The sequence below is a fragment of the Benincasa hispida genome, chromosome 9, assembly GCF_027475165.1.
Source record: "Benincasa hispida cultivar pf3 chromosome 9, pf3_genome.v1.1, whole genome shotgun sequence".
In the NCBI taxonomy this organism is placed as follows: Eukaryota; Viridiplantae; Streptophyta; class Magnoliopsida; order Cucurbitales; family Cucurbitaceae; genus Benincasa; species Benincasa hispida.
Genome location: NC_143486.1, coordinates 1,405,589 through 1,418,226, shown reverse-complemented (window position 1 = coordinate 1,418,226; position 12,638 = coordinate 1,405,589). Strand labels below are relative to the sequence as shown.

Genomic DNA, 12,638 nt, shown 5'->3' with positions numbered 1-12,638 from the left:
AAACTTTAAATATAACAATTATATTTAAATATAATGCATAACATGCTTAACCTATGGTGGGATTTTAATCTATATGACATATTATATGCAACATATAAATTAAAATAATTTAAAACATATATCCAATGTATTATCAAATTAAATAGCAATAATAGATTGGATTTTGGCATTCTTAGAATAAAAAAAATGTAAGTAATTTTAAATTTTCTAACTCTAGCAAGTAATTTTCTAAGATCTTCTCAAATTAGGCTAAAAAACTTTAATTTTCGGCCAAAAATTAAAACACAGTATGAACTCTTCTTGGGATCACAAACTTTTTTCACGACTAAAACACCACGAAGAGGACTTTTCTACTATTCTCTTAGACAAAGAAGAGTTTATGGGAAGTCTTGAAAGAGAAGAGGAAAAATAGAGAGTGTTTTGAGAGAAATTGATGAAAGGTTTCTTTCTTTCGATAAAAAAAAAAAATGCAGAGACTAAACAGTTGGGATCTCATCCCATAATATACTAAGTTAGAGGAATTGATAACTCCTTTCCCCACTCACCACTTCCCTGCATTGCAAGGGAGTAATTTTAATTAATAAATATATATTAATTAAATAAAATTTAATTAATTTGTTTATTTATTAAATATTAATGAAATTAATTAATTTTATTAATTAAATATTAGTTACATCTAATTCAATTAATTAATTTATCAAATATCATGTATTTAATTTATTGTATATATGAATCATATTCTAATATACATATTCTCTCATAACCTATAGATTTAATATGAATCCAATTCACATTAATTGTAACCTATAATTTAATATAAAGCCAATTCACATTAAATTAATATTTGAATTATATTCAAGTATTAGTGTTGTCGTATTATAAAGTTTAATTTTTTAACCTAATTCAAGGAAAAAATAACTTTACATTATACTCATTTCCTTAATTAATTTGAACAGTTCAAATTCTATTAACACTAAATATCTTTGTTTAACCTGTTGTGAGCTAGCAAAGGGACCTAATTGACCTACAATTATAAGTTCTAATGATTCGAGATTAATTAATTAAACTTTTTAATTAAATTAATCAACCTTCATTAATTATGGAACTTACCACTAAAGATTCGTAGCTGCACTCTTATGAATTGAAGAATATTTCGGTGTCCATTGATTTAACCAATACATGTAAGTCAATCCTTCACAAGTTATTCGTAATTACAGCTAGGTCAAATTATCATTTTACCCCTGTAATTACCTCTTGCTCCTTAAGTACCACTGATTCTCTAATGAACAATCTATTTATGATACAACCATAAATAAAATCCCTCTCGAGCCAGTGAGAGGGTGGAGCATCATTGTTCAAATCTCAGAGTTAGCAATTAAGAGAACAACCTATCTACTCACCCTAAAGGTGGGAAGGAGTGAATTTCATCTTATGTAGTTATGTTTCCAATTCCTTACTTTGTATTGTTCCTAAAATGGTAGATATATTGAGTCGACGACTAGGACCACTCTCATCCATACAAATCAAAGGACGGTTCTCATGAGTAAGAGTTCGTAACTCACTCGGGAATGAGATTGAGTTACATGTTCATTGTTTGAAATATTAATCTTTTCAGTTAACGATGTTACAAAAATATTATATATTTCATGGTCTAGTCTTATACAATCTCATTACATAGGATACTCCCACTTGCATGTGTATACATGAATAATTTGGATCAAATCGTTTGTAACACTTATGCTATTGTAATAATTACAAAGTGTGTTGTATCCATAGTGTTAGCAGGATAATAAAACACCCAACCTTATCCATATACTATAGACCTTTTTAGGTTATTACATGAATATGATCCACTTGTATTCAATCATATACTATTTAAATTACATAAAATAACGTTGGATCTTAGTTTATTGGATTTGAGTTATGCGCAAAACTAAATAATACTTATTTATGAAAGGATAAATAAGGCTTTTATTTATATAAAAATTGTTTACAAAATTTACAGACTACGGGATTTAGGACATAAATTCCAATACCAACATGCTCCAAATTACAATGACATCAAATCCACTCAAGCAAGCACAACTTCATTTCTAAATGAGAAGCACCAAGATGTCTAAAATCAAATGATTTATATGTATGAATATACGAAGTGGGAGTAGAATTTCAATATGATTTTGATTTTGCTTATTGTCTTCTCTTAATATGGATTTATTATTTGCTCTTTAAAGTCTCTTTTCAATGAATTTTTGTTTAGTTTGTGAAAAGAATTATTTAAGAATTCAAATATGAAGTTATGAATTAAAATATATATATATATATATATCATAATGGATAATCATAGGTATAAATATAACATTAATACAATAATTAAATTGAAATAAATTATTATTCTTGCTTGCACAAAATAAATTAAACGAATAGTAAAAGAAAAACAAATAAAAATAGGAATAGAGATGTAAATGTTGAAATTAGTTCGAAAATGAAAAGGAAAAAGGAAAACGAGAGAATAAAAAAATGAAAATAAAAAAAGAATGTGAAGGGTTGGAAATCAATTATGAGAAAGAGGGTATAAAATAAACAAAAATAGGAAAATAATAAATAAATATATATATATATATTTACAAAGTTGTTAGTTAAAAAGAAAATGAGAGAATGAATAAATGAAAATAAAAAAGAATGTGAAGGGTTAGAAGAAAAAGAAAATGAAATATAGCGGGGCGACGTAGAAAGAGAAAATGAAATAAATTAGTTGGAAAAAAAAGGATAAAATAAATAAATATATATATTAGTGACACATGTCATATAGGGAGAGGAAGAGTATGAAGTGTTCCCTACTACCGTAGGACTTGAAATTTTCTATTTAGGAACTTTCAAGAATTATATGAGATCCACCCCATAAATATTTAATAAATTAACAAATTATTTAATGAAATGTCAAATAATCAATAGAGGTAGTATATACTAGCATAGTACTAGAAATTTTTCGTAGTGTAGATTTTTTTTTAAGACGACAAAGTCAGCGCCTTCAATGGCGTAATAAATTTGAGCTAACTATTGTAGGGATATTCATGGGTTGGGTTAAGTTGGGTTGAAAGACTTTTTAGACCCAACCCAATTGTTCGGGTTATAAATTTCTTCCACCTAAATAACCTTTATTAAAAAATGAACCCAACCCAACTCAACCCAACTATGAAATATTTGGGTTGGGTTGGTTCTAGTTAATTGGGTCATTTGTTTAAAATTTTAGTCTAAAAAGAAGCCCAACGTAAATATGTAAAAATCTTATTTAATTATTTTCATATATTGAATTAAGATTAACCACTCAAATTCAATTTAAATAGTGAAAATTTTCTTTCTAGAGTGCAAAGAAACCACTTTTAAGAATTGTTGAAGAATAAATTATTTAAAAAATATTGAAATTAAATAAAATTAAAATTAATATATATAAAAATAATTGTGTTATAAGTAATAAAAAAACATATTTTAAAGGTAATAATAAATTCGAGTTGGTTCAGGTTATATTAGATGAACCCTTGAATCAACCAAACCCATAAAATTTTCATTTATATGAACTCAAACTAACTCAAATGAGTTGATAATCCAACTCAAACCACATAGATTGGAGTGGGTTGATCGATTTTTTCGAGTCATCGGATTTTTTAAACACCCCTAAACTATTGATAATCTATCGAAGAACTACACCACACACATACAGTATATTATTGAAAAATTATTGAAAGGTCAATTTTGTAGTCAACGGAGTCGTCCACTACCCAACCGTACTGTGCACTCTGACAAAATTGACGACTCCTCCTTTGTTTATGGTTTAAGGAATGGGTCAAGGGTGGACCATTCAATGCAAAATGAAGAATATGAATTAATTAAAGAAGTAAAAAGGGTTGGTTGGGTAATTATATAAAGAGAGAACAATTTAGGGATCCAAATACCAAAGGTTGATAGGCTTGCCGTTCCCTTTTGTAGTAATAATATGGTTGTAGAATGGAGCTTGGTTTCTGTGGTCTCTCTGTGTCTTTTGGCGATCATAGGCTTCCACTGCTGCTGCCTTCATGCCGACCAACCTCCAAAAGGTAACCAATTTCTGTCTCAAACTTCATTCTATATTATACTTAACATATCAAAACTCCATCATATGCACTTACCACATGTTTGATTCAAGAAAGTTGGGGTCGGGAGAGTGGAGTTTTTATTTGGCCTGAAAGTTTTTTAATCTCACTATGGCCCTATGACTAAACAACATCAATTTCATCGTTGGTTAATTTCTTACACTCTTGACTAAACTAACTCCTCTTGCTCTAGTTTTTTCTTTTATTTTTTTTTAAATTTTTAATATTAATATAAAACAAGTGATTTTAGGACCGGAATAAAAATTTGCTTAATCAATACGAAAGTTGTTAAGTTTAAGAGTTGTTTAGTTGCGATTCCATGGTGTAAGAAGTTAATATTACAAGAAACTAAGACTATGTAGCGGTGCATTGGTTAGAAACCGTTGCAATATCTATAGCAACAGTCTTCTAACCATTGGCAAAGGTAGTGTTGAGAGGTTTATTTCAGCAATTTTGTTGAAATCAAATATGTAAACCTCAGCCCAAAATCCAAATCTATAGTAGCAATTCTCGAGTTATATCAACATTTTCAGTGGTTTATAACAAAGGTTGAAGTTACATATTGCAACAGTATCAAAATCAATATTGGTAGTCGTAACATTTTTAAAAAATATTTTGTAACGATTTTGTCAAATGTTTTACAACATTTACCAATTTTTATGTATAGAATTTTTCTACGAATTAATAAGCCATGATTTTTTTTTTTTTTTTTTTTAATATATAGTTTTGGAGTTCATAATGAGTATAAAGGCTCTTTAGACTAGACAATGAGTGAAGTTACAACTCTCCTCCTCCCAACTCCTACTTCTTATGCCAAACATGCCCTTAAATATATACATTTTTACGCGATATTTTAATCATTTCAAAATCACTTACAAACATAACACTCCCTTTAACATAATTTAGAATATGAGTGCATAACGTTTTAGATATCCCATGCTAATCATGAACTTTTGAAATACCAAAAAAAAGGATCGGAAGGTTTCATCAACATTGACTGTGGTTTAGCTCAAGATACAACAATCACATCGCACGGGTTAGTTTATAAATCCGACAAAGATATGATAAAATCAGGAATGAGCAAGCAAATATTAGCATATGATGGTAATAATAATTGGGATCTACAATATTGGACCTTGAGAAGCTTTCCAAATGGCACAAGGAATTGCTATCATCTTGAAGTAGATTCAGCTCCAAGAAGCCAAAATAATAATAGTAATACGAAATATCTCATAAGAGGTTACTTTGTGTATGGCAATTATGATGGCCTCAACTTTGCTCCTACTTTTGACTTGTATCTTGGCCCCAACTTGTGGGCAAGACGAAGAATGAATACCACATATATTGAAGCCATTACTCTCCTTTACCCTTCACAAGATTACTTTGATGTGTGTTTTGTTAATATAAATAGTGGAGTGCCTTACATTTCCTCCTTGGAATTACGACCCTTCAACATCTCCCTTTATGGAATCCCATATCCTACACATTCTCAACATCTCCAGATCTTAGGACGATACAACGTCGGAGGCACTCAAATGATCAAGTAATCATCTCAATATCATATTCTTCGTTTGATAATATTTCTATTTCTAATTGTTTTCATCAAATAATTTTTTAAGAATTAAACACAACCGTGTTTTGGAATTGTCATTTTTGTTTCTTGTTTTCTCATTTTCAAAAAAAAGAAAAATTAACTATTTGGTTTTTAAAAAACAATTCTTCTACTTATGGGTTTCTTGGTTTTTTTTATCCATTTTGTACTAGTGTCTCTTAAAAAGATGAAAACTATAGTAATTAAAGAAATTAAGTGAAAACCATAATAAAAAAATTATGAGAAAACAGGCCTAAATTCTAAGAACAGAAAACTAAAAAAAAAAAAATGTTTATCAAACGAGCTTGTAGAAATTTTGGAAGTAACAAAATTATGTTTGTTTCTTGTAAATCATCAAAACTTTTGGGTCAATCGATGATTTAAGATGGTAGCAAAGCAGGTGGCTAGGGCGGTCTTGTATTAAAACCCTGCAATGTTATTTTCTTCTATTTAATATTATTCACTTGTTTGATTCTTTTTCATATTTAAAGCCCACAAATGAGTGGAGTGTTAGAGGATATGATATTAAATTTTTCTTCACTCATTAACTTAAACTTGTAGGTTAATCGGTAATTTAAGAGTTTCTATCTTTTTTTTTTTAAAAAAAAAAAAGCTATTGTTTTGTTTTTGTTTTCTTAATTGTAACTTTAGAAATGTACAATAAATATTTAAAATTAAATCAACCATATAAATTTCATTTTACATTTTCAATTTAAAATTGTTAGAAAGCTAAGACATAAGAGTTTTGATTTTCTTTTGTTAAAAAAAACAAACAAACAAGAAATAGAAACGGTTTGATATTTTTCTTTTAATTTTGTTCATATAATATGCAAATGCAGGTACCCAGAAGATGTTAATGATCGACAATGGGATACTATCGATTGCAGTACATTTGGTTATAACACGAGCCTACTATCGATCGACGAAGCTGAGACCGACAACAACGACGACAGTAATCCATACAAGCTGCCACAATCGATGCTGCGAACAGCCTGTGAATCCACGAATTTGAGTATTCCATTGGCGTTGCAATGGACGCCATCAGATCAAGGGAGCTTACGATATTACTTTTACTTTTGCTTTCATTTTGCAGAGATTGAGAAGAAGCTTAAGGCTGGGCAGTTCAGAGAGATGAGCATTGTGTTTAATGATGTACATACAATTACCAACTCCATTAAACTACAGCTCCCATATCTGAAACCACTCTCCTTTTGCTCAAAAGAATCCTATGAAGTTTTACTCAACCAACCTATCAAATTATCAGTTTCTGCTACCTCTTCCTCTACCCTCCCTCCTATCCTTAATGGCATCGAGATTTTTTATATTAGGGATGCTTCAAATCCACTCACCTTCTTCGAAGACGGTACTTGTTTCAATTAGACCTCTAAACTTTAAAAAAACGTTTCTTTTTTTAAACTCTTGTTATTTGAAATTGTCTGTTACATCTAATTATGTGCCTAAAATTAGAATATGTATGTGCATATCATGATAATATAATTTTCGATTATTTGAGGTTGGCCTCTCAATAAATGACTAAAAGGTTAAGGGTTCAATCTATAGTGGTCACCTACCTATAAATTAATTTCCTACGAATTTCCTTGACATCCGTGGATATAAAATAACAATTTACGATTGATTTTTGTTTTCTACTATGTAATTCATCTGAAATGATATTAATTGAATCATTTATGTTATCAATTATTTGCAATTGTCATGTCAATTTACGTGGAATGATATTGTAAACTTGAAGTAGAATAAAGTGTTCTATATAACCAACCATATGTATATATAATGTGTGTGTAGTGAAGGCAATGAGGAAGATTAAAGAAGAGTACAAGGTGAGTAAAAATTGGGAAGGTGATCCCTGTCAACCAGTTGAGTTCTCATGGGAGGGTTTGAATTGTAGCAATGACCACACTTGGCCCAGAATCATTTCACTGTAAAACAAAACTTTCTCATTTACAAATTCACCATGGGGATTTCCACTTTGTGATTACCATCTAATTATATTATTAATTTTGGCAGTAACTTGAGCAGCAGCAACTTGACTGGACATATTGTATCTTCCATCTCCAATCTAACTGCAATCAACACCTTGTAAGTATATATTTCATATCTATCCACATTAGAAATATTGTAGGTCACTTGTTTCATTAATTGCGATAGAATCTCATGTTATTCTAATAATGATATCAAAGCTAGCTCATGAACTCCGATCCAACTGGACCCAAAAAGACATCATCTTGAAGTATTAGATAACATGAGGTTTCAATACTTAAAATCAATTGATAATGAGAGGAGTAACCCATGTATCTTGATTGTGATCGGGTCTTTTAGTTTTTTTAATATGAGATCTTCATCATTCATGCCCCTTAAGATGGTGTCTTTTTGAGTTCGCCATTCTTAGATTGGATCTCAATCTATTATTATTATCATTGGACCAAATACCCATTTGAACTTTATAGGTTCTGCTACAATATTAGATAACATGAGATTATGCATAGATCACTCATGTTGTTGTCAATTGATTATGAGATAATAAAACTCAAATGTTTTTTAAAATACATATATGCATGCTCTCAGAATCTCTATTATGTAGTATCGCTATAATTTATCCTTTTTTCCTCAGAGATCTATCAAAGAATGAGTTGGAAGGGGAAGTACCAGAATTCTTGGCGCTATTGCCAAAACTTCAACTTCTGTAAAACAAAACCAATCCCCAAAAAAATCTCTCATATACTATTATTGTTATATCAATCAACAATATAATCTTAACCAAGTACATCTTTTATGACAGTAACTTAAGTGGAAACAAGCTCAACGGCGTACTTCCTGACAATCTTCTCAACAAATACAAAAATGGAAGTTTAGTTTTAAGGTCGGTTTCGATAAACCTTCGTTGAGGATTCTAAAAAAATGAAGAAATCTCACAATCTTTTTATATGATAATATGAGTTATTATTCTTCGAGTGTTTACCTAATAATTTTTTTATTGAAAATGTCTTGAACCTTTGTTGTTCCTTTAAATAATTATAAAATAATTTCTTTCTTTATCTGTGGATGTAGTTAACATATAGACTGTTAGTGAACCACGTAACTCAGCATGTTAGATTTTCTTGTTTGATTTTTTTTCTTATCATTTGTTTTTGTTGTGACACTTTCAAAAACTCAAATTCAGTAAAAAATTTCCTAGTCTTTCTTTACTTTTGGGTTAAAATGCTATTTAAATTGGGATATTTGAAGGTACATATATGAAAGTTGAAGCATAAGGACTAAAATGATATTTTAACATTTATTTTCTATTTGATCCTCTTCTTGATTCAGTGTGGAAGGAAATGAAGAACTGTGTTGGTCACAACCATGCAACCACAAAAAGAAAAAGTTGCCAATTTCTATTCCTATTCTCTGCTCTGTCATTGTGGCCCCCATTCTTGTCCTTGCAATCCTCTTGGGACTCAAAATAACCTATACAAGAAAATCCAAAGGTATATTAACTTCTTTTATTTTTCTAAACTATATTTTGCATATAAATTATTCCTTTGCCTGCTGACAATTTAATTCTTCTTCTTTATTTGCTCAAGAGAAATCACTTGAATCAAGCCATGAAGGAGAATCATTGAAAATGAAGAACAGACACTACAGTTATTTAGAGGTTCTGAGTATTACTGATAACTTTGGAGTGGTTATTGGAGAAGGAGGATTTGGTAAAGTTTATTTAGGTACTTTAAAAGACAAAACTCAAGTCGCAGTGAAGGTTCTTTCTCCATCATCCCAACAAGGCTACAAAGAATTTCGAGCCGAGGTGCTTTCTTTATCTCTTTTACTGACGTCGTCGTAATCCTGCTCTTTGAAGCACTTAAAAAGTCATTCTAAACCAACAGATACAACTCCTGATAGTTGTTCACCATTGCAACTTGGTTACTCTTCTTGGATACTGTGATGAAGGCAATCACAAGGCCCTCATTTACGAATACATGCCCAATGGCAATTTACAACAATATTTATTAGGTATTTATTTGTTTTACTTTCTCTAATATTTAGTTTTGAAACATTTAATAGTCAAGCCTGGTTTAATGACCATTTCTTCTATGTAGACACAAATACTAACACTCTTAGTTGGATGCAAAGACTCCAAATTGCAGTGGATGCAGCACATGGTTTGTTAATATTATAAAATTAAATATTTGTTATCTTCTATATCTTTTCCCAAATTTGGCTTCTAAGTTTATTTACAACATAACTAAAAATCTTCTCTTATATTCATATACTATAGGATTGGAGTATCTACACAATGGTTGCAAGCCCCCAATTATCCATAGAGATTTGAAACCTGCCAACATATTATTAGACAACACAATGCACGCAAAAATAGCCGATTTTGGGTTGTCTAGAACTGATGATCAATCTCATTTTTCAACTCATTTTGCTGGTACACCTGGATATTTTGATCCTCGGTAAGTAAAGTAATTGGACAACTAGACAACATAATCATTACTTCCTTTCTCGACTAATGTGGGACTTTGTTTATCCGCTCCTAACATTAACTTTAACTTGATTAATGTTGTCGTTGATCATGACATTTAACCTATTTTTATAATTTTTTTCTTTATATACAGAAATCAAAATGTAAATAAGCAGAGTGATGTATATAGCTTTGGAATTATATTGCTCGAGCTAATCACGGGAAAACCTGCTATAAAAAGAGGTTCGTCGTCGATGTTTGAAGGGAATTTTCACATACTAAATTGGGTGGAATCAATGATAAAAAATACAGGAGACATCGAAAAGATTGTTGATTCAAAATTAGGAGGAGAGTTCAACCAAAATTCAGCATGGAAAATCGTAGAACTCGGAATGTCATGTACACAACCAACTGCACTGAAGAGACCAGACATGAGACATGTTTTTGGAGAGCTCAAGGAATGTTTGGCAGTCCACCAAAACACTACTACAACAACTGAAACTCGTATCATCTCTACACGAGTTCTATCTCACTCTGAAATAGCTCCATCTCCTAGATAATCCCACAACCCGTACAATATTATATCATGAAAGTTTTAGCTGGAGGCCCTTCGTCTTTTGTTTCATGATTTAATTTCACTATCCTATGATTTGGAATGAGGAGTATTGCAAATTCTATTTTTTCGTCGGGTCAATATGATGTAAACTATCTGATAGAATGCAATCACAGACCACACTGTGAGATATTTATTTAGTGTCGACTATTATGATATCTTTAATCTTTTCTCTTCGAATAAAGATACAGTACTTCTTCAATTCTTCTATCGGTCTACCTGACTTGATAGGGTTACTATTAATCTTCATCATTGTTCTACGTACCATAAATCCACTTGATTTGATAGAGTTTTACTTGCATGTTATATCTCAAACACTTTTTGTCCGATTTAGAGATTCATCCAAAACAATTTACTAATTCTCTTGGTTAGGAATTTGTGGTTTTCCCCGACATATGGCTAAAGTTTAGATTGTAGCTTTGATATCAATTAGTTAGGACAAGGAGTACAACAGGCCCTCTACATATTTCTTCATCAATAATGGTATTATAATACATCCACTTTATGGACTTGAATATCCATGGTTTTACTTTCAGAGATTCAAAAAGTCTCGTACCAGTAGAGATACATATGGTCCTTCACTCGTATCTATCGAGCCCTTGGCCACCATTTATCCAGTGGAATCAGACGCGTCTAGCCAACTGTTGATGACTTTATAACGCATTCGGTATGTATGATATTAAATGCTCATAATGATGCAATACTACTACTAGTTATGCATTAATTAGGGATTGCTCAGGTAGTATGCCCTGCGTTGTCACAAGTTTCCTTACGATGGAACCAAGTGTAATTCCACCGCAAGTTTCTCGGTGTGATCCGAGGTCGAACACGGGGAAGTGGTGCCAGTTATTGCGGTATGTTCATGGTATATGCGATCGGGTTTTTAATTCTTTATAAAAGGTGTGTACTGTATGTAAATTGCAGTAAAATAAAGGAAAACGGTAAAAATGTGATAAAACATAAAAATACAATAAACTTAAGCTAGATGTTACAAGATACAGGCTTTATGTGTAAGATACTAGGATTAAGGCGGGTTGTGAAGGTTGTGCAAAGACGTGGGATGCGACAATAAGTCTTGTGAACCGATTAGAAAGAGAAAGATAAGTATTATAAACAACGCAAGTTCTTAATTGAATTGAAGGTATAAATACTGTTCCGCTCTTCTCTTGGCATACACCTCTCAGTGATCGGCCACGTTTCCCACATGTCCGTGGTGAAACAGAGTTTAACGTAATGAACGCAAGGTTGCTTTCATGTCTAGAAGTACTACTCCCTTTAGTTAACGCACTCTTCTGACCTTCTCTCGATAGATCAGAATGACATCTTCACTTCTGCTCTCACAGGTGAAGATGTCGTCTAGCATGCTTTAGCTAAACGTATTTTATAACTTTAATACATATTAAGTTCTTGGTGATTCATATTGCTCATCAAAGGATTAAGAAAACATCATGAAGAAAGTGACTAATGGGTGAATAGAGATAGACAGAAAATGGTAAACGAAATCTATCGAAACATTTAATATTTCTACTAAGTGTTTGATACATAATGTGTGAATGAAGAGATAAAGAAAATATGGAATACAATGAAATAGAGATAGAATAGATACAATCCAGTGCCAATGTCTTGGCACAGATTCGATGGAGATCTGCTTGCCGGATGAGATGGTTTCAATGGTAGGAAGAGCTTCCTTCTCAGGCTTGCTCTACCGGTAGCAAGGGTCTCTGCACAGAGCTTCAATCGGGTATATGACAGATCGGATCTGAGATTTACCTCCCAGTCTTATCTCATTCTCTTCCTGGATTTCTTCTCTTCAGCACTCAGCTCAGCTTTTTCTCTCTAAAATCT

The 12,638-nt window shown here is 31.3% G+C and overlaps 1 protein-coding gene across 6 annotated transcripts; it reads left to right on the top strand.

Moving 5' to 3' along the window:
• Window positions 1–3,849: 3,849 nt before the first annotated feature.
• LOC120087080 (putative LRR receptor-like serine/threonine-protein kinase At1g05700) lies at window positions 3,850–10,995 on the top strand. Of its 6 annotated transcripts, none has more exons than XM_039043933.2 (13): window positions 3,859–4,091; window positions 5,100–5,670; window positions 6,558–7,081; window positions 7,522–7,657; window positions 7,744–7,815; window positions 8,348–8,419; window positions 8,516–8,596; window positions 9,043–9,203; window positions 9,300–9,520; window positions 9,600–9,726; window positions 9,813–9,875; window positions 9,992–10,172; window positions 10,335–10,995. In XM_039043933.2, exons 1-13 carry the CDS (start codon window positions 3,992–3,994, stop codon window positions 10,738–10,740), a joined length of 2,715 nt encoding a protein of 904 aa, XP_038899861.2. In that variant the 5' UTR covers window positions 3,859–3,991; the 3' UTR covers window positions 10,741–10,995. The 6 variants fall into 6 exon arrangements, with proteins under 6 accessions (XP_038899862.2, XP_090173686.1, XP_038899861.2 ...); XM_039043936.2 differs by having other exon boundaries at window positions 3,865–4,091; window positions 5,539–5,670; XM_039043934.2 differs by lacking the exon at window positions 8,348–8,419 and having other exon boundaries at window positions 3,850–4,091.
• Window positions 10,996–12,638: the final 1,643 nt, after the last annotated feature.